Below are 21,978 nucleotides of genomic sequence, written 5' to 3' on the forward strand. Positions count from 1 at the left end.
TCCTAAGAAGCCATGAGGGGAGACGGGAGGGAAACGAGAGAAAGATGTTGATTCAGGGCTCAGGAAAGGTTGAAATTTAGACAGAGTTTGGCCTTGTGGAAGGGAGTGAAGCAGCAGAGGCAGCTGATCAGATTGTCTCAATCTTAGTGACAAAGAAGCTCCATGAAATCCTCATACTCCACCTGTCTGCGTGGGTTTCCCCGGGTGATCTAGTTTCCTCCCACAGTCCAAAGATGTGTGGGTTAAGTGGATTGGCCAGGTTAAATTGCCTCTTAATGTCCAAAATGTGTATCTTAGAGGGATTAGCCATGATAGACTTGCGGGGTTATGGGTATTGGGCAGGGGTGGGTGTGGACTTGGGTAAGAAGCTCTTTTGGAGAGTTGGTGCAGACTCCAAGGGCCAAATGGCCTCCTTCTGCACTGTAGGGATTCTTACATATGTTCTAACAGTCTAACTTGTTGGAGATGAGGATTGAGGAGACAGGGGAGTGGGAGAGCTCTTCAAAAGGATCTGAATTGCGAGAGAGATATCAAAAAGATTCAACACCATGCGTATATTCAACACAAAACTGATTTATTTGACTTTTAGTGAGAATATTAGCCCCTGTAAGTGGCTGGGGTCTATTACCAGTGTAAACAGACCCTAATGAACATGGTTTAGTCCTGAATGTCACTGACAGCAAAGTTCAATCACTATAGTTACTTGTGAAGTCTCTGGTGTCTGAGCAGGTGCGATGAAGTCATGAATCTCTTCCCACATTCAGAGCAGGTGAACGGTCTCTCCCCGGTGTGAATTCTCTGGTGTACAGTGAGTTGAGAAGATTGCCTGAACCCAGTCCCACAGTGAGAGCACCTGAACAGTCTCTCCTCAGTGTGAACACGTTGATGGAACATCAGTTCCCCAGAACTTTTATAGCACTTCCCACAGTCTGGGCATTTAAAAGGTCTGTCGTCATTGTGAACTCGCTGGTGTGTCAGCAGAATGGTTGATGTAGTAAATCCCTTCCCACACTCACAGCAGGTGAATGGCCTCACCGCAGAGTGAACTCTCTGATGTTTTAGCAGGCCAGATGACTGAGTGAATCCTTTCCCACACACAGAGCAGGTAAACAGCCTTTCCCCAGAGTGGATTCGCTGGTGTTTCAGCAGGTCTGATGACTGGGTGAATCCCTTCCCACAGTTGGAGCAGGTGAACGGCCTCTCCCCAGTGTGAATTCGCTGATGTACAGTGAGCACAGATGATCGCCTGAACCCAGTCCCACAGTGAGAGCACCTGAATGGTCTCTCCCCTGTGTGAACTCGCTGATGTACAATGAGTTGAGATGATCGTCTGAACCCAGTCCCACAGTGAGGGCACATGAACGGTTTCTCATCAGTGTGAAGATGTTGATGGGACATCAGTACGCCAGAACTTTTAAAACACCTCCCACAGGCTGGACATTTAAAAGGTCTTTCGTCAGTGTGAACTCGCTGGTGACTCAACAGTTCGGCTGAAATACTGAATCCTTTCCCACACTCAGAGCAGGTGAATGGTCTCTCGCTGGAGTGAACTCGCTGGTGTTTGGAAAGTTCGGATGACTGAATGAATCCCTTCCCACACACAGAACAGGTGAAAGGCCTCTCCCCAGTGTGGCTGCGCCGATGCGTTTCCAGCTTGGACGGGGAAATGAATCCTTTCCCACAGTCCTCACATTTCCATAGTTTCTCCATAGTTTGACTGCACTTGTGGTTTGACAGGCCAGGTGATTGGCTGAAGCCTTGTGCACACACACAACATGTGTACGGCTTCTCTCCACTGTGAACGGTGCTTTTTCCTTCCATGTTTAAAATCTGATGATATTCAGTTCAGAATAAATTGAGTGACTCTGTCCAAGACTGATGTTATCTTTTGTTCGAGCTTCTGGACTGCAATTCCCCTGTGAAATTGAATTAAAACACAAAAAAAGGGAGTGAGAGAAAACCATTAAAACACAAAGGCAGATTGTGAAATTGAGCTGAATGAATCTGGTAATTTGTGGGTCCGGCTCTTGGAAAAAGTGGTTGAGGCAGAGTCCTTGAATAAGTTTAAGGCAGAACTGGATAGATTCTTGATAAGCAAGGGGGTGGAAGGTTATCGGGAGTAGACAGGAATGTGAAGTTGAGGGGAAACTTAGATCAGCCACAGGGTGGAGCAGATTCGAGGGACCAAGTGGCCTATTCCTGCTCCTAATTTGTATGTAAAAAGTACAGGAGATGTGAGGAAGAATGCTTTTACACAGCAAGTGGCAATGACCTGAAACTTGCTGCCTACGAGTTGGGTGGAAATGGACACGATGAATAATTTCAAAATGAAATTGGATAGACACTCGAGGGAAATAAAGCTGCAATGAGGATAGAGCAGAGGAATGGGACTGACTGGCTTGCTGTCGACAGCTTGCATGGATCCAATGGGCTGAATGGCCTCTGCACCAGAATGGCACTTTCTTGTAATCTCACCTAATTTAACCCTGGGAGTTCAGATATCACTCAGGTACATCAGTTCTACGCTCTTTCCAGGGCCATTATGTCCTGTTGCCCGGAACTGAGCACAGTTCTGAAACAACTATATGATGACATCAACAAGTTCCATCCCACCATCAGACTCACCATGGACTACTCTCCGGAATCGGTTGCATTCTTGGACACACGCATCTCCATTAAGGACGGTCACCTCAGCACCTCACTGTACCGCAAGCCCACGGATAACCTCATGATGCTCCACTTCTCCAGCTTCCACCCTAAACACGTAAAAGAAGCCATCCCCTACGGACAAGCCCTCCGAATACACAGGATCTGCTCAGATGAGGAGGATCGCAACAGACACCTCCAGACGCTGAAAGATGCCCTCATAAGAACAGGATATGGCGCTCGACTCATCGATCAACAGTTCCGACGTGCCACAGCGAAAAACCGCACCAACCTCCTCAGAAGACAAACACGGGACACGGTGGACAGAGTACCCTTCGTCGTCCAGTACTTCCCCGGAGCGGAGAAGCTACGGCATCTCCTCCGGAGCCTTCAACATGTCATTGATGAAGACGAACATCTCGCCAAGGCCATCCCCACACCCCCACTTCTTGCCTTCAAACAACCACGCAACCTCAAACAGACCATTGTCCGCAGCAAACTACCCAGCCTTCAGGAGAACAGTGACCACGACACCACACAACCCTGTCACAGCAACCTCTGCAAGACGTGCCGGATCATCAACATGGATGCCATCATCTCACGTGAGAACACCATCTACCAGGTACACGGTACCTACTCTTGCAACTCGGCCAACGTTGTCTACCTGATACGCTGCAAGAAAGGATGTCCCGAGGCATGGTACATTGGGGAAACCATGCAGACACTACGACAACGGATGAATGAACACCGCTCGACAATCACCAGGCAAGAGTGTTCTCTTCCTGTGGGGGAGCACTTCAGCAGTCACGGGCATTCAGCCTTGGATCTTCAGGTAAGCGTTCTCCAAGGCGGCCTTCACGACACACGACAGCGCAGAGTCACTGAGCAGAAACTGATAGCCAAGTTCCGCACACATGAGGACGGTCTAAACCGGGATGTTGGATTTATGTCACATTATCAGTAACCCCCACAGCTTGACTCCTGGACTTGCACAATTTCACAAGCTGTACTGTCTGGAGACAATACACATCTCTTTAACCTGTGTTGAATGCTCCCTCCACCCACATTGTCTGTGCATTTAAGACCTGGCTGGCTGTAGAGATTTGCATTCTAATCAGTATTCTGTAATTTGATTTCTGTGTCTGTGCCCTGTTTGAGAACAGAGACCACTCCATCTGACGAAGGAGCATTGCTCCGAAAGCTTATGGTATTTGCTACCAAATAAACCTGTTGGACTTTAACCTGGTGTTGTGAGACTTCTTACTGTTCTGTTAGATAGCCAGTTACCTATCCAATCGGCCAAACTTCCCTCTATCCCACACATCCTTACTTTCTTCATAAGCCGACCGTGGGGGACTTTATCAAACGCCTTACTAAAATCCATGTATATGACATCAACTGCACTACCTTCATCTACACACTTAGTTACCTCCTCAAAAAATTCTATCAAATTTGTGAGGCAAGACTTGTCCTTCACAAATCCGTGCTGACTATCCCGGATTAAGCTGCATCTTTCTAAATGGTCGTAAATCCTATCCCTAAGGACCTTTTCCATCAACTTACCAACCACCGAAGTAAGACTAACCGGCCTATAATTACCAGGGTCATTTCTATTCCCTTTCTTAAACAGAGGAACCACATTCGCCACTCTCCAGTCCTCTGGCACCACCCCCGTGGACAGTGGGGACGCAAAGATCAATGCCAAAGGCTCTGCTATCTCATCCCTTGCCTCCCAAAGAATCCTAGGATATATTTCATCAGGCCCAGGGGACTTATCAACTTTCAGTTTATTCAAAATTGCTAGTACATCTTCCCTCCGAACATCTACTTCCTCCAGCCTATCAGCCTGTGACACCATCTCTTCCTCAAAAACATGGCCCCTCTCCTTGGTGAACACCGAAGAAAAGTATTCATTCATCACCTCCTATCTCTTATGACTCCATGCACAAATTCCCACTGCCGTCCTTGACCGGCCCCAGCCTCACCCTGGTCATTCTTTTATGGAGTGACTCCATCAGATCACAATGTGATGTTTGATTTGAGATTCCCGTCTGGCAATTTTCCACTTCCAGCACTCTGTATATTTACAGAAACCATCACAGTTAGTCCAGGATAGAAATTCACAACATTCTCTCCTCCAAGTTGCCAATTGTGATTAAATGTTTCCTGGAGGTTTTATCACGTCTTTTCTATTGTGCCCATCCTCCAACCACGAATCAGTCAACACATCCTTCCCCACTGCCTTCCTGGGCCAATTGGAAAGCAAAAAAGACTCCTTACCTTACAGCATAATGATTGACAGTCAGACAAACATCTTTTATCCATTTTCAATATTTTTATATCCGGTGAAGAGAAATGTTCAAAGGAAAATGACAACAAAAGATATATTTTTAAATGTCCTGAATGTTTTAGAGACTGAGGTTTGAATCCCACTACAGCAGGTGGTGAAATTTGAATTCAATAAAAATCTGGAATTGAAAGTCTAATGATGACCATGAAACCATTGTCAATTGTTGTAAAAAGCCAACTGGTTCACTAATGTCCTTGAGCCAAGGAAATCTGCTGCCTTACCTGGTCAGGTCTATGTGTGATTCCAGATCCACAGCAGTGTGGTTGGTTGACTCTTAAAATGCCCTCTGAAGTTCAAGGGCAAATAAAGATGGGCAATAGATGCTGGCCCAGCCAGTGGCAGCCACATTCCCTGAATGCATTGGGAAACAAATCTCCCATCCTTATCTGGTGTGGCCTAAATATGACTCCAAACTACAGAGATGTGGTTGATTCTTAAAATGCTCTGTGACATGGTCTAGCAAGCTACTCAGTTGAAGTACAATTAGGGATGGACAATAAATGTTGGTCCAGCCAGCGACTCCCACATCCCATGGACAAATAAAAAATTCCTGGAGACTCCAGTCCAATCCGGGAGAGTTGGTAACTGGGCCAGGCTCACAGCGCATGCGCCCTGCTGTCCTGTAAAGATGGCGGCCGTTAACCTGGGCCTGGAGCCGCTCAGCTCCGACTCTATTCAGTACCAACTGAAGCGGGACCAGGAACATTTTATTCTGGATTGAAGACTCTACGGGGTAATTATGAAACCTCCCAGTCCACTCCGCTGCTTCTATCCCTCCCCGGTCACCCAGCGGCTCCATTACTGAACCTCACTCCATTGTTTCTTTCCGGCTCCTCACAGCGCCAGATACAGTCCGGACTGCGCATGCTCCGGTCAGAGCCAGGTACCGCGTTTGCGCAAGGCTGTAATGTGGATAGGGCACATTCTCACCCGCAGAGAATGTTGGGTAATCACCCCGCCATTCACACTGGTTTTGTTAAATAGAAAATATGGTTTGCGATCTGAATATGATTGGTACCATTGGGCCACAATAACAAATGTATTAAATCGATTGATGTGGAACTAAGGACTGATATAGTAACTAAGGACTGGGGTGGCACAGTGGCAAGCGCTGCTGTCTCACAGCGCCAGGGACTCAGGTTCAATTCTGGCCTCGGGTCACTGTCTGTGTGGACTTTGCATGTTCTCCCCATGTCTATGTGGGTTTCCTCCAGGTGCTCTGGTTTCCTCCCACAGTCCAAAGATGTGCGGGTTAGGTTAATTGGCTATGCTAAAATGCCCCTTAGTGTCAGGGTGAATAGTTGGGGTTATGGGGATAGTGCATGGGTCGGATTGTTGTTCGCGTAGGCTTAATGGGCTGAATGGCCTCCTTCCACACCGTAGGAATTCTACGAATCTATGAGCATAGGCTCTCCACCACAGTTCGGTCCTGGGTCTGATTGACAACAGAACAAACATCTACAGTTAGAAGTGAATGCATCAGGGTCTCAGCAGGCTTTACCCATAGACAGAACAGTTAAACTGCCCCTCACCAATAAGAATGCTGACATTGATTTTAAAAGTTCAAAGCATTTGATCCAGAGTGTTAGCCACTGAGGAAAACTAAGGAAATCCCTTTGCACATGTGAAGTGTCTGAGTGTTGTCCCTCTAGTCTAACTGTGCTGTTCTATCAGTAAATGAGATAACTGAGTGAATCCATGTGAAGGACAGTGTGTGTCAGAGTGCAGCAGTCCCTCAATGTCAGACTGCAGTGTCAGCCTAGATAATGTGCTCAGCTTGATGAGTATTTCCTGTTGTTATTGATGTGAATCATTCAGAAACAATGGACTCTGATGATGTCATCCAGGCCTGCTGCAATGATGTCATAGAGACTATTACATCACAGCGGAGCCTTAGTGCTGAAAACAGTTTTGTTCCAGACGGCAGCAAGTCCATTACTGATAGATCTGGAAATGAAAATAGTGGGGATGAAAGCACCCCAAGTTATTTCAGAGAAGTTTCACAGTGAAAAAAGTAGCATTAGTGGTTCGCATTGTTTCCTCACAGCACCAGGGCCCTGGTTTCAATTTTGGCCTCGGGTGACTATCTGTCTGGAGTTTGCATGTTATCCCCATGTCTGCATGGGTTTCCTCCGGGTGCTCCGGTCTACTCCCACAGTCCGAAGATGTGCAGGTTAGGTGGATTGGCCACGCTAAATTGACCCGTAGTGTCCCAAGTTGTGCAGGTTAGATGGATTAGAAATGGTAAATGTGTTACAGGTATAGGGTGGGGGAGAGGGCCTGGGTAAGATTCTCTGTCAGAATGTTGGTACAGACTCTTTAGGACAAATGGCCTCTTCTGCACTGTAGGGATTCTGAGTGACAGAGCATAATATTAGGATAGATGGGAAAAGCCTGATTGGAGAGGCAGATCTTGAATCAGGAGAGATGGACAGTTCAGCGAGAGAATTTCATAGTTTCACACCCAGGTCCTGCCACTAATGATGGAGTATTAAAATCAAGGATGCTCAAGAGGCCAGAATGAGAAGAGTGCAGATATCTCAGAGAATAGTGAAACTGGAGATTACTGAGATAGGGAGGTATAAGGTCATGGAGGAATTTGAAATCAAGGATGTGAATTTTAAAGTTGATGCACTACTTGACTTGAAGGTGATGTAGGTCAGTGAGCTCAGGGGGAATGGGTGAATTCACAATTCCGGGTGGGGTGAACGTGAGAGGCTGGTCAGGAATGTATTGGAATTGTCAAGTCTAAAGCTAACACGGGCATGGATGAGGGTTTCAGCAGCAGATGAGCTGAGGTGGGTGAAGACAGGTGACATTATGGAGATTGAAATATCTGGTATTGGTGATGGGGTGGATATGTGGTCAGAAACTCATCTTGGGGTCAAATCTGACACCGAGATTGTGAAGTGTGTGGTTCAGCCTCAGACAGTTCCCAGGGAGAGAGATGGACTATAAGATGTAGGAGCAGAAGGAGGCCATTTGGCCCATCAAGTTTGCTCTGCCATTCAATGAAATCATGACTGATCGCTTGTGATTATCCACAACTCCACTTTCTTGCCTTATCCCCATAACCCCTGATTCCCTTACTGATTAAGAAAAAAAAAATCGATCTCAGCCTTAGGCATACTTAATGACCCATTAAGCCCTCTGTGGTAAAGAATTCCACATATTCACGACATTCTGAGAAGAAATTCCTTCTCATTGCTGTCTTAATTGGATGACCCGTTACTCTGAGTAGTGAGGGAACAGAATTTTTAGTGATGACTGAAGACAGTGGCTTTGGTCTTTCCAATGTTTAACTGGAGGAAATTTCTGCTCATCCAGAACTGGATGTGGGATGAGCAGTTTGATAATTTAGTAACGGTGGAGGAATGGAGAGGGATGGGGGTGAGGTCGAGCTGGGTGTTGTCAGTGTACAGGTGAAAACCAACATGGTGCTTTTGGATGATGTCACCCAGTGGCAGCATGTGGATGGGAAATAGGAGGGGCCAAGGATAGATCCTCGGGGGACACCGAGTTCAGGGGTTTTGGAGAGGAAAAGGAGGTTGGAGATGGGGCAATAATTTGCAAAGATAGTGGGGTTTAGTGTTTTTTTAGGATGGGTGATGACGGTACATTTAAAGTGAGAGAAACAGTAAGAAATGGGAGAGAATTGTGAACAGTGTCAGCTAACATGGGGAAGTTGGATGGACAGCAGTTTTGTGAGAATGGAGTCCAGGGAGTTGAAGGCAGGTCTCATGGACAACATGAGCTCAGAGGGAGATAGGAGAGAAACTGGAGGAAGATAGAGCTCAGACAAGGAGGAACTTCACAGACACTTTGGTCCGGTGGTCTGTGGAAGGGAAAGAAGCAGCAAAGGCAGCTGATTGGATTGGCTCAATCTTAGTCACAAGGAACCATAGAATCTGCACAGTGCAGAAAGAGGCCTTTTGGCCCATCGTGTCTGCACTGACTCTGAAAAAGCATCCCACCCAAGCCTTCCCCTCCACTCCATCCCTGTAACCCCACATATTTACCATGGCTAATCCACCCAAATTACACATCTTTGGACACTTGGGTGCAATTTAGCATGGCTAATTCACCTAACCTGCACGTCTTCGGAGTGTGGGAGGAAACTCGAGAACCCGGAGGAAACCCACACAAACACGGGGAGAACGTGCAACCTCCACATGGTCACACAAGGCCAGAATCAAACCTGGGTCCCTGGCACTGAGGGAGCAGTGCTAAATACTGTGTCGCCTTATATGCCATGAGCTCCTCACACTTGTTGGAGGTGAGGATGGAGGTAACAGGGAGAGCCCTTTAAAAGGAAATAATTTGTGATAGAGATATTAAAAAAGATTTGATACACCTTGTTGAATACAAAGCTGATTTATTTGACTTTTATCTCGAATATTAACTCCTATAACTAAGCTGGCGTTTACTTAATGTTAAGGGCCCGGTTTATGCTCAATATTGTGCTGTCTGTGGTTGGGGAGGATGCAGAGATGGGAACAATTCAAGAGGTCCACACAAGATTGAATAAAAACAGCATTGAGACTGGTTTATTTTTCGGTGTGCATTCTGCAGGCTTAAATTCCCCAACTACTGGCAGTCTGCAGAGACCTGATGATGTCACAGAGTGATCACATGACTGTCATCTTAAAGGGGCCATGCCACACACAGCAATACCCCAAATACACAACAGCAAATCTGAGTTTGCAATTTATATTGCATGAGGAGAGGTTGTGAAATCTGGAAATTATGTCCCAGACTTCTTGTGATGGTTTTATAGCAATCAAAATGTTAATTAAGAAATGGGGGAAAAAAAACAAATGAAATAGAATTACACTTAAAATAATACAATGGCTTCACACAATATCAATACTTTAAACAGTTCAATCTGTCCAGCAACACCTTATAGATTTTAAGATCTATAAAAATCCAGTAACTTTTTATTTTAACCACTCAGTGCCTTTACTCCTGTTGGTATTGCTTCTGAGGTTAACAGCAGTTGGCTTTTCAAATCCGGCCTCCTTCACACTGCTTTCTGGGAGTTAACCAACTATTACTGCTGTTGACCGAGACCTGAAACAACTCCCTTCATAGGTTTCAGTTTCCCATTAACTCTGTTCTTTCCTTTCATCTCTCTATTCGCACCCAATTTCCTCACAACTAATCTCTCCCAGAATTGATAAACATCATCTCTTTATTTTAACATCGATAATATAAAAGGAAAGTAAATTCACTTTAATCATACTTTACTCATGACAGCTTTGTGGCACAGCATGCATCTATTATATTTTGATCACTAAGCGCCCATTCAGATCTATTTCTGTTCTGTACCCACCCCTACTAAACTGTTTTGGGTAAGCACCTGTTTGAGGTCTTGCTGGGCTCATTAACACATCAAACTCTCAGTTTAAATTCACACGGCCACTCTGTTTCCTGCTGTAATTACCACTCTGACACTTCATCAGTTTAAAAAAATGAGCAATGCCAGGCAATGGCCATCACCAATAAGAGACACTGTAACCACCGCCCCATGACATCCAATGGTGTTACCATCACTGAATCCCCCACTGTCAACATCCTTGGGGTTACCATTGACCAAAACCTCAACTGGACTCACCACATAAACACAGTGGCTACAAGAGCAGGTCAGAAGCTTGGAATACTGCGGCAAGTAACTCACCTCCTGACTCCCCAGAACCTACCCACAAGGCACAAGTCAGGAGTGTGATGGAATACTCCCCATTTGCCTGGATGGGTGCAGCTCCAACAACACTCAAGAAGCTTGACACCATCCAGGGCAAAGCAGCCTGCTTGGTTGGCATCACATCCACAAACATTCACTCCCTCCACCACTGATGCTCTGTAGCAGCAGTGTGTACTATCTACAAGATGCACTGCAACAATTCACCAAAGATCCTTAGACAGCACCTTCCAAACACACGACCACTTCCATCTAGAAGGATAAGGGCAGCAGATAAATGGGAACACAAACACATGCAAGTTCCCCTCCAAGCCACTCACCATCCTGACTTGGAGATTTATCGCCGTTCCTTCACAGTCACTGGGTCAAAATCCTGGAATTCCCTCCCTAACGGCATTGTGGGTCAACCTATAGAACATGAACTGCAGCGATTCAAGAGGCAGCTCACCAGCACCTTCTCAAGGGCAATGGGGGATGGGCAATACATGCCGGCCAGCCAGCGACGCCCATGTCCCAGGAATGAATAAATTTGGAGACAGTTTTATCCGGTGAGCTCGAGGAAGGGAGAGAAGCAGCAGCTGATTAGATTGTTTCAATCTTAGTGACAAAGAAACTCCATGAGCTCCTCACACCTTATAACTGGGTTGGAGTTTATGAACATCAGTAGCAACAGACCTCAATGAAGCTGGTTCAGTCCACGATGTGACGAACAGCAACATCCAATCACTGAGATTTCTTGTGAATTTGCTGGTGCATTAGCAGGTTGGATAACTGAGTGAATCCCTTTCCACACACGGAGCAGGGGAATGGCTTCTCCCCAGTGTGAATTCGCAGGTGTACAGTAAGGTCAGATGATCGTCTGAACCCAGTCCCACACTGAGAGCACCTGAACGGTCTCACGTCAGTGTGAACACGTTGATGGGACAGTAGTTCCCCAGAACTTTTATAGCACTTCCCACAGTCTGGACACCTGAAAGGTCTCTCACCAGTGTGAACTCGTTGGTGTACAGTGAGGTCAGATGATCGTCTGAATCCAGTCCCACAGTGAGAACACCTAAAGGGTCTCTCATCAGTGTGAATGCGTTGATGGGATATCAGTTCCCCAGAACTTTTATAACACTTTTCGCAGTCTGAACATTGGAACGGTCTCTCCCCAGTGTGAACTCGCTGGTGTCTCAGCAGATTGGAGGAGTGAGCAAATCCCTTCCCACACTGGGAGCAAGTGAACGGCCTCTCACCTGCATGAATGTGTTGGTGTGTCTGCAAGTGGTATGAGTGTGTGAATCCCTTCCCACACTGGGAGCAGGTGAACGGTCTCTCCCCAATGTGAGTTCGTTGATGAATTTCCAACTTAGATGGGTAATCGAACCCTTTCCCACAGTCCCCACATTTCCATGGTTTCTCCCCATTGCGACGGCATTTATGTTCTGACAGGCCAGATGATCGACTGAAGCCGCGTCCACACACAGAACATGTGTACGGTTTCTCCCCAGTGTGAACAGTGTTTTTTCCTTCCATCTTCAAAATCTGATGATATTCCATTTACGATAAAATCTGTCTGTCTTAGATCCTGATGCGATGTTTGGTTTCAATTTCCCAATTCCAAATCCTCTCCTTCTAACATCCTGTGAAATAGATTTAAAACAGCAAAATAGGAGTGAGAGAGAACCCACAAAAACTCAAAGGCAGATTGTGAAAGTGAGCTGAATGAATCAATCTGAGGTTGATTGGCCATTTGTGGGGCCGGAATGAGGAACAAGTGACCATGGAAAACTGCTGGATTGTCATAAAAACCCAACTGGTTCACCTTTATGGGAGGAGCAAAGAGGGAGGGAGAGAGTTTGTGTTTGAGGGAGAGCGGGTGTGAGAGGGAGAGCGCGCATGTGAGAGAGCGGGAGAGTGTGTGTGAGAGAGCGGGAGAGTGCGTCTGAGAGAGGGGGAGAGTGCGTCTGAGAGAGGGGGAGAGTGCGTCTGAGAGAGGGGGAGAGTGCGTGTGAGAGAGGGGGGGAGTGCGTGTGAGAGAGGGAAGGTGTGTGTGTGAGGGAAGGTGTGTGTGAGAGGGAAGGTGTGTGAGAAAGGGAAGGTGTGTGTGAGAGGGAAGGTGTGTGAGAGAGGGAAGGTGTGTGAGAGAGGGAAGGTGTGTGTGTGAGGGAAGGTGTGTGTGAGAGGGAAGGTGTGTGAGAAAGGGAAGGTGTGTGAGAGAGGGAAGGTGTGTGAGAGAGAGGGAAGGTGTGTGAGAGAGAGGGAAGGTGTGTGTGAGAGGGAAGGTATGTGTGAGAGTGTGTGATAATGTTTGTGTGAGGGAGAGAGAATGTGAGAGAGAGAGTGTGGGTGTGTGTGAGACAGACAATAGATAGGCGGTGATAGAAAGGGATTGAATACATGCACAGCTGGGGTTTTCGCCCCTCCCCCATGGGCATTTTGCATTGATCGCTGGCCGTGCTGCTGGGAAACTGCCTCGGGCGGTCACCATCAGCTGGAATGGAAGATCCCACTCGTGGAAGGGCTGCAAATTCAGTCTCGCAACTAAACCACAACATTAACAGAATCTCCCAACAGACAGAGAAAAATCTCCTCGTTGAGGAAATCCCCAGGGAGCGGGGATGATGTCACCACACAATGTGAGCGTGGTACTGTGGTTAGCATTGCTACCTTACAGCGCCAGGGACCCGGGTTCGATTCTGGCCTTGGGTGGCAGTCTGTACGGAATTTGCACATTGTCACCATGTCTGCCTGGGTTTCCTCCAGGTGCTCTGGTTTCATCCCACAGTCCAAAGATGTGCAGGTTAGGGGGATTGGCCATGCTAAACTGCCCCTTAGTTTCCAAAGATGTGTAGGTTAGGTGGAGCGGCCATGGTAAAATTGTCCCCATGTCCCAAGATCTGCAGGTTAGGCAGATTAGCGGGGTAAATATGTGTAGTTAGGAGGGTTGCGCCTGGGGAAGATGCTCTGTCAGAGAGTCAGTGCAGACTTCATGGGCCAAATGGCCTCCTACTGCACAGACAGGAACACAGAACATCTGGATCTGTGCAAAGCAGTGATCACCGCACATTATGGAGGATGTGAGGCTCCTCGACAGGGTGCCGAGGAGATTTACCAGAATGGTTCCAGGGATGAGGGATTATAGTTACGATGTTAGGCTGGAGAAACTGGGGTTATTGTCCTTGGAGCAAAAGAGATTGATAGAGCTGTACAAGTTTATGATTGGTCTAAGATAAGGTAGCTAAAGAAAAGCTGTTCCTATCAGCTGATTTGGGTGGCACAGTGGTACAAGTAAAGTGAAGTTTATTTATTAGTCACAAGTAAGGCTTACATTAACAATGCAGTGAAGTTACAGTTAAATTCCTCTAGTCATCACACTCCAGCACCTGTTCAGGTCAATGCACCTAACCAGCACGTCTTTCAGACTGTGGGAGGAAACCGGAGCACCCGGGTCTCTGGCGCCGTGAGGCAGTAGTGCTAACCACCGTGCCACTAACAGTGGTTAGCACTGATGTCTCACAGCTCCAGGGACCGGGGTTCGATTCCCGGCTTGGGTCACTGTCTGTGTGGAGTTTGCACATTCTCCTTGTGTCTGCATGGGTTTCCTCCGGGTGCTCCGGTTTCCTCCCACAGTCCAAAGATGTGTGGGTTAAGTTGATTGGCCCTTGGTGTCCCCGGATGCGTAGGTTAGAGGGATTAGCAGGGTAAATAGGTGGGGTTGCAAGGATGGGGCCTGGGTGGAATTGTTGTCGGCGCAGACTCAATGGGCCGAATGTACTCCTTCTGCACTGGAGGATTTCTGTGATTGCAAAAGAATTAAGGGGCACAGATTTAAGATTTTGAGCAAAATCTACAGGGCAATATGAGGAAGAAATTTTACACCATGAGGGGTAATGACTTGGAACTCAATGCTTACGTTCAAATGATGACTACATCCAGGTCCTGATGAGTTGAGTAACAATGTCAGTTTTTGATGTGACGTTTCATTTGAGATTTGTGTCTGCAAATCCTCTTCTAATACCTGAAAATGAAATGTACAAAGGGCATCACTGTCAGTCGAAAAATGAAATTCAATAAGAAGTTGTCCAGGACAACGACTCAGGCTCCCTGCTGCACTTTTCCCTTTGTCATTGTCAGCAGTCCCTCGATTCGACGACGATGTCTCCTCAGGGTCGCGAGTTTCTGCCATGGATCTTCATGTGACTGAACTGAGCCCACAGATCTTCGGGCCAATGGGAAAGACATCCCATGATATTGTGGGATCTGGAAAGCAGAATGTATTTCCCTTTCCAAAAGAGGAAATGCTGGAAAATCTCTGCAGGTCTGGCAGCATCTGTAAGGAGAGAAAAGAGCTGACGTTGAGGCCAGATGACCCTTTGTCAAAGCTATTTCCCTTTCTTTCCTTCTCTGCCACCGCTCTGCCTCATCAATAAGACATTGGGACTCAGAGGGTTGATGCAGTTTGATGGACAAGTTGTCTCCATTCTGAACAATGGGGAACAAGCTCCTCCCACTCATTGACAATATTACCCCCGAAAACGATGGCGGCTGCGCATGCGCCTTGTTGCATATTGCCCCCAATAAAGATGGCGGCCTTGAACGCGGCCCGAACATGAGGTGCTGCGGTACCGCTCGGTACAAACTGGGTCCGCGAAGCTCTTTACCGAGGTTCACGGCTGACACAACCTGCTTACGCAGCGTTTCCGTCCACCCGCGAGATCCCTCGCCCCCTCCGTACCGTCAATCACCGCTAACCGATCTCCGAGCCGAAAAAACAGCCCGTCTCCGTCGCCATTACCCACAATGCGCATGCTCCAGTCAGAGCGGGCTCCGCCCCTCATTCACTGTGATTGGTTGGAGGACCAGCCTCTCCCGCTCGGACCTCCAACCGTGCCCCTCCTCTTCCCATTGGTCCGCGCTGCCGTCAATCAGCCGGGCATTGTGACGGTGACTTGCTGCTTGTCCAATAATAAGTGAGAGCGTCTCAGTGTGACAATGACACACAGACTCTTTTTTTTAATACTTTTCCAATTCAATCAAATCAAATCCAATTCAGAGTCTCAACAAGTTGAGACATTTCAGATCCAGGCTGACAAGACAGGACGGGAGACCAAAACCACCCTGTCCTGGGCCTGATCTACATGAGTCAAGCTGATTGGAGAAGGGGGAGGATCCTCCTCCAAGACTTGAGCTCATAATCAGAGTGGGGAATGGAGCACAGAGACAACACAGCAAAGCACTGACTTACTCTGAGTGTAACAATGACACACACAGGCTCCAATACAATCAGAGTGGGGATGGAGCACAGAGACAACACAGCAAGGCACTGACTTCAAAACAGAAAATGCTGCAAAACCTCAGCAAGTCTGTCAGCAACTGTGGAGAGAGATTCCAGCCAACGTTTCGAGTCTGGATGACCCTTTGTCATGGATTGGCTTGACTTATTTTGGGTTGACTGACTCTGAGTGTAACAAACACAGTGTTTATTCCAATAATAAGAGTCAGGCTGCAGTGTGTAGTGAACACAGTATTGGATCCAATGTAATGATAGTACAGAGGGTATAGAATCCCTACAGTGCAGAAGGAGGTCATTGAGCCTATACCAACAATGATCCCACCCAGTCCTGTACCCGTAACCATGTAGTTATCCTGCTAATCCCCGATACTAAGGGCCAATCAATCTAATCTGCACATTTTTGGAGTGTGGGAGGAAACAAGAGCACCCAGAGGAAACCCACACAGACACAGGGGGAATGTGCAGACTCCACACAGTCAGCTGAGGCACGAATTGAACCCGGGTTCCTGGCGCTGTGAGGCAGCAATGCTGACCACTGTGCTGCCAGGCTGCCTGTGTTTTAAGAAATCTCATTAAAATCTGTAACTCAGATGGGGATATGGGTTGGTGTTTGGTGGGAATCAGATTTACAGAATTTCAGAATGGATTCCTGTAATAGCAGCAATCCAATTGCTATATGTTGGTAAGACTGAGGGAAGTATTTAAAGTGGAGACCATAGATGTGTTATCAAGGGTAATGTACTGATGGACTTTATGAACTGAGAAAATATTGAGAGCAAAGAAATCAATCTCGAAAATTGTAGTCACTTCACGTTGTTCCAGGAGAAGTGGCGTCTGGTTGTGGAGATGTCAGGTTTTACACAGCACATGGTCATTCTGAATGGAGAATCTCTGAGTTGTACAATTCACATCATTCAGGGGCCAGATTGTCTGCTCAGAAAGAGGAAGGTTTCTGTGACACCAATGAAAAGCAACACACACACTCACAGACACCCTCACACACAGAGTCTCACACCCTGCAAATTATCTCCTGTCACTTTATTGTTTTTAGTCGTTTTGAAATAAATCCTGAATGAACTATAAAATCATTCATAAGTACTTGTTGAGATTCCCCTGAAAGACATCTGTACTGTTCATTTCACTCCCTGTAGTTGTGATTTACATATTCTCGCCACTCTTTGTGTAGAGAAATTTATCCTGGATTTCCGATTGGATTTCTTAGTGACTGTTTCATATTGATTGTCTCCAGTTTCCCAGTAACTTCATTGCAGTGTTAATCTAAGCCTACTTGTGACTAATAAATAAACTTTACTTTTTGCTCTTCCCCACAAGAGGAAACACTATTTCTGTATCTAAACCTTTTATAATTTTAGGACCTCTGCTCAGGTTACCCCTCAGCCTTCATTTCTCAAGAAAGAAGAACTAGCCTGTCAATCCTTTCCTGATAAAAAAACCACACACGATTTGAAAATCATTTCTGGGATGTGGGCATTGCTGGCTTGGCCAGCATTTATGGCTAATCCCTGATTGCCCTTGAGAAGGTGGTGGTGAGCTGCCTTCTACATTAAAATCTCATCATTAAAATCTTCTCTGCACGCTTTCCAGTGCCTGGATATTTTTTTAATAATACGGTGACCAGAATGGTATGCAGTGGTCAGTAAGATTCTTGATCAGAGAGTCACAGATTTTCCAAAAGTGGTTTGAGCTTATCCATGGTTTTAAATTAGATTATTAGGAAGCAACAATTAAAAAATGATGCATAATAAACAGGGGAAAAAAAACAAGACCCATGGCAGGTGAGTAACCGAGGCCCCAGCACTGATCCTGCGTTACCCAAATAGTCACTGCCTGCCAGTTGGAAAAAGACCCGTTTAATCCGACTCTTTGTCTCCTGTCTGCCAATCAGTTTTCTACCCATCTCAGTACAATAGCCCCAATCCCATGTGCTTTACTTTTTGTGAAGAAGTTGCCAAGTTGGCGGATGACGGGAATTGGGTTCACGTTATCTATCTCAGGACATAATCATCAACAACTTGTATTTACACAGAGTGTTGTGGGGCTGGAGGAGGTTACTGAGATACTGAGGAACTTTGTTGTATTCATTTTTACGGGATGTAGACGTCACTTGCTGGGCCAGAATTTCTTGCCCATCCCTAACTGCCCTCCATTTCAGAGGGCATTTGAGAGTCACATGTAGGCCTGACCAAGTAAGGACGGCAGGTTTCCTTTTCTAAAGGACGTTACTGAACCAAATGGGTTTTTACGACAATTGATTAAAGGTTAAGGTTTGTCATTAGACTTTTAATCCAAGATTTTAATTGAATACAAATTTCACCATCGACTGTGGTGGGATTCGAACCTGGGTCCCCAGAGCCTTACCCTGAGTCCAGTGATAATTCCACTGTGCCACTGCCTCCCCTATTCATCCAATTGTTATTGTTTATCTCAGGGCGCAGAAACAACAGAATCCAACTTTGCCGGTCACACATGAAGTCGTCTATGTTTCAGCAGGCTGTAATACTGAGTAAATCCCTTCCCACACATGGAGCAGTTGAACGGTTTTGCCCCAGTGTGAACTCGCTGGTGTCTCTGCAGGCGGGATGGATCAGTGAATCCCTTCCCACACAGGGAGCAGGTGAACGGTTCTGTCGCAGTGTGAGCTCGCTGGTGTTTCAGCATATAGGATGAATCAGTGAATCCCTTCCCACACACAGAGCAGGTGAACGGCTTCTCCCCGGTGTGAATGCGTTTGTGTTTCAGCAGATCATCACTTCTTTTAAAGGTCTTATTGCATTCTGAGCATTGAAAAGGTCTCTTATCAGAGTGAATGTGTTGGTGTTGTTTGCAGGAGGAAACTGAACAAATCTTTTGCCGCAAATGGAGCAGGAGAACGGCTTCTCCCCAGTGTGAGTGCCCTGGTGTCTCAGCAGACTAATCCTTCTTTTGAAGGTCTTCTCACATTTAAAGCATTTAAAATGTCTCTTCTGAAAATGAACCAGTTGGTGAACGGTGCAGTGGGAGGACTGAGTGAATCTCTTCCCACACTGGGAGCAGCTGAATGGCCTGTCCTTGGTGTGAACTTGTTGGTGCTCAGTGAGATGCACTGAGTTGCTGAATGACTCCCACAATGAGAGCAGCTGAATGGTCTCTCGTGTGTGTGAAGGAGCTGGTGCTCTGCAAGGCGGGAGGACTGGCTGAACCTCTTCCCGCAGTGGGAGCAGCTGAACGGTCTCTCGTGTGTGTGAAGGAGCTGGTGTGGGGCCTGTTCCTCAGAGGTTTCAATGCTTTGCCCAGAGTCAGAGCTTTGAAGAGGCTTCTGAATAATGTGATCGAGTTGGTGAGCCAGCAGGTTGGACGAACACATGAATTTCTTCCCACACACGGAGCAGGTGAATGAACTCTCACTATTGCGAGTTCGCTGTCGTGTCAGCATGTTTTCCAGCTGTATCAATCCCTCCCCACAGGAGGAGCAAGGAAACAGATTCTCACCAGTTTCCAACTGAGATGGTCAATTAAATCCCTTCAGATGCACAAATCTTCAGATCCCGATGAATTACTACGTCTGTAGTAGGGAAAATGCTGGAATCCATTATTAAAGAGGAGATAGCAGGGCATCTGGATAGAAATGGTTCGATCAATCAGACGCAGCATGGATTCATGAGGGGAAAGTCGTGCTTGACGAACATGTTGGATTTTTATGAAGATGTGACGAGGGCGGTTGATGGAGGAGAACCGGTGGATGCGGTGTTTTTGGATTTCCAAAAGGCGTTTGATAAGGTGCCCCATAAAAGGCTGCTGAAGAAGATTAGGGCACACGGAGTTGGGGGTAGTGTGTTAAAGTGGATTGGGGACTGGCTATCCGACAGGAAGCAAAGAGTCGGAATAAATGGGTGTTTTTCCGGTTGGAGGAAGGTAACTAGTGGCGTGCCGCAGGGATCGGTACTCGGGCCGCAACTGTTTACCATTTATATAGATGATCTGGAGGAGGGGACGGAGTGTAGGGTAACGAAGTTTGCAGGCGACACAAAGATAAGTGGAAAAGTGAATCGTGTGGAGGACGGAGAAGATCTGCAGAGAGATTTGGACAGGCTGAGTGAGTGGGCGAGGATATGGCAAATGGAGTATAACGTTGAGAAATGCGAGGTTATACACTTTGGAGGAAATAATAACAAATGGGATTACTATCTCAATGGAAACAAATTAAAACATGCTACCGTGCAAAGGGACCTGGGGGTCCTTGTGCATGAGACGCAAAAGCCCAGTCTGCAGGTACAACAGGTGATCAAGAAGGCAAATGGGATGTTGGCCTATATTGCGAGGGGGATAGAATATAAAAGCAGGGATGTCTTGATGCACCTGTACAGGGCATTGGCGAGGCCGCAGCTGGAATACTGTGTGCAGTATTGGTCCCCTTATATGAGGAAGGATATATTGGCATTGGAGGGAGTGCAGAGAAGGTTCACCAGGTTGATACTGGAGATGAGGGGTTTGGATTATGAGGAGAGGCTGAGGAGATTGGGTTTGTACTCGTTGGAGTTTAGAAGGATGAGGGGGGATCTTATGGAGACTTATAAGATAATGTGGGGGCTGGATAGGGTGGAGGCGGAGAGATTCTTTCCACTTAGTAAGGAAGTTAAAACTAGAGGACACAGCCTCAAAATAAAGGGGGGTCGGTTTAAGACAGAGTTGAGGAGGAACTTCTTCTCCCAGAGGGTGGTGAATCTCTGGAATTCTCTGCCCACTGAGGTGGTGGAGGCTACCTCGCTGAATATGTTTAAAGTGCGGATGGATGGATTCCTGAGCGGTAAGGGAATTAAGGGTTATGGGGATCAGGCGGGTAAGTGGTACTGATCCACGTCAGATCAGCCATGATCTTATTGAATGGCGGGGCAGGCTCGAGGGGCTAGATGGCCTACTCCTGCTCCTATTTCTTATGTTCTTATAATTGATTGACTCTGTCTGACGTGAGATTTGTTTGTCCAGACTGCAAATCCTCCTCTTCTATTTCCTAAAAAATAAGTTTACAAAGAATTACGTAGCTGGCACGGTGGCACAGTGGTTAGTCCTCCTGCCTCACAGCACCAGGGACCTGGGTTCGATTCCGGCCGTGGTTACCTGTCTGTGTGGAGTTTGCACATTCTCCACTTGTCTGCGTGGGTTTCCTCCGGGTGCTCTGGTTTTCTCCCACAGTCCAAAGATATTCAGGTTAGGTGGATTGGCCATGCTAAATTATCCATTTTTCCCCCAGGATGTGTACGTGAGGGAGATTAGTGGGGTAAATAAGTTGGGTTATGTTGTTGGGGCCTTGGTGGGATGCTCTGTCGGAGAGTCAATTTGATGGGCCAGATAGCCTCCTTCCGAGCTGTGGAATTCTATGAATATATCTGTCCTGGACTGACAGTGATGACTTTTGTAAACTCCCTTTACAGGATATTGGAAAGGAGGATTTACAGCAAGAAAACACAAACCAAACATCACGTTGAGATCTGACAGTCACTCGGATCATTAGGAGCTGATTGTTATTGTCTTTGAACAGGGAAGGAGAATTGTTTGTTCTGTCTGTGACAATACACAAACAGGCCATTCGGTTTATCGAGTCTGTCCTGGAGTTTATCCTCCACATGAGTCTCCTCTCATTCTGATCACCACATCTCAGCTTTTCAGTTGATTTTTCCAATCCCTTTTCTCTCAGAGGCTCATATATTTTCCTTTTGAAAGCATCTAAAGTATTTGTGTCAACCACTTCCAGTCACAGTGAGTTCCAAATTCTAACAACTGTCTGAAGAAAGAAACATCTCCTATTTTCCTGTTTGATTTATTTGTTGTCTGTTCATGGTTCCCAGTAATGGAAAAACCAACAAGTGGAAACATTCCATTCACATCTCCCTACTTATCCCATTCAGAAAGCCCGTATCAGAAGAGACAACAGTTTTCTCTTGGTTTGAGCTTGTTGTGTGCAAATCCTCCCTTTCTAACCCCCTGTAACAAAAAATATCCAAAATTCAT

The 21,978-nt window shown here is 46.6% G+C and overlaps 2 protein-coding genes across 2 annotated transcripts in view; both read right to left on the bottom strand.

The window, feature by feature from the left end:
- The window catches only part of LOC144485792 (uncharacterized), a 64,637-nt gene that overhangs the window by 35,822 nt on the left and 6,837 nt on the right, over positions 1–21,978 (bottom strand). The window contains exon 3 of the mRNA XM_078203879.1: positions 1,064–1,246. Coding sequence (XP_078060005.1) covers positions 1,064–1,246 — 183 coding nt within the window. The remainder of the gene's footprint in view (positions 1–1,063; positions 1,247–21,978) is intronic.
- LOC144485790 (uncharacterized) lies at positions 9,519–19,544 on the bottom strand. Its single transcript, XM_078203875.1, has 3 exons — positions 18,352–19,544; positions 14,593–14,697; positions 9,519–12,319 (listed from the first exon to the last, which is right to left on the bottom strand). The coding sequence occupies exon 3, from the start codon at positions 12,234–12,236 to the stop codon at positions 11,418–11,420; it is 819 nt and encodes a 272-aa protein (XP_078060001.1). The 5' UTR covers positions 12,237–12,319; positions 14,593–14,697; positions 18,352–19,544; the 3' UTR covers positions 9,519–11,417.

This window comes from Mustelus asterias, unplaced genomic scaffold (genome assembly GCF_964213995.1).
Source record: "Mustelus asterias unplaced genomic scaffold, sMusAst1.hap1.1 HAP1_SCAFFOLD_220, whole genome shotgun sequence".
Lineage (NCBI taxonomy): Eukaryota > Metazoa > Chordata > Chondrichthyes > Carcharhiniformes > Triakidae > Mustelus > Mustelus asterias.

Excerpts from the sequence above, each read along its gene's own strand:
- LOC144485790 (XM_078203875.1), bottom strand. The coding sequence starts at position 12,236 with ATGGAATATCATCAGATTTTGAAGATGGAAGGAAAAAACACTGTTCAC.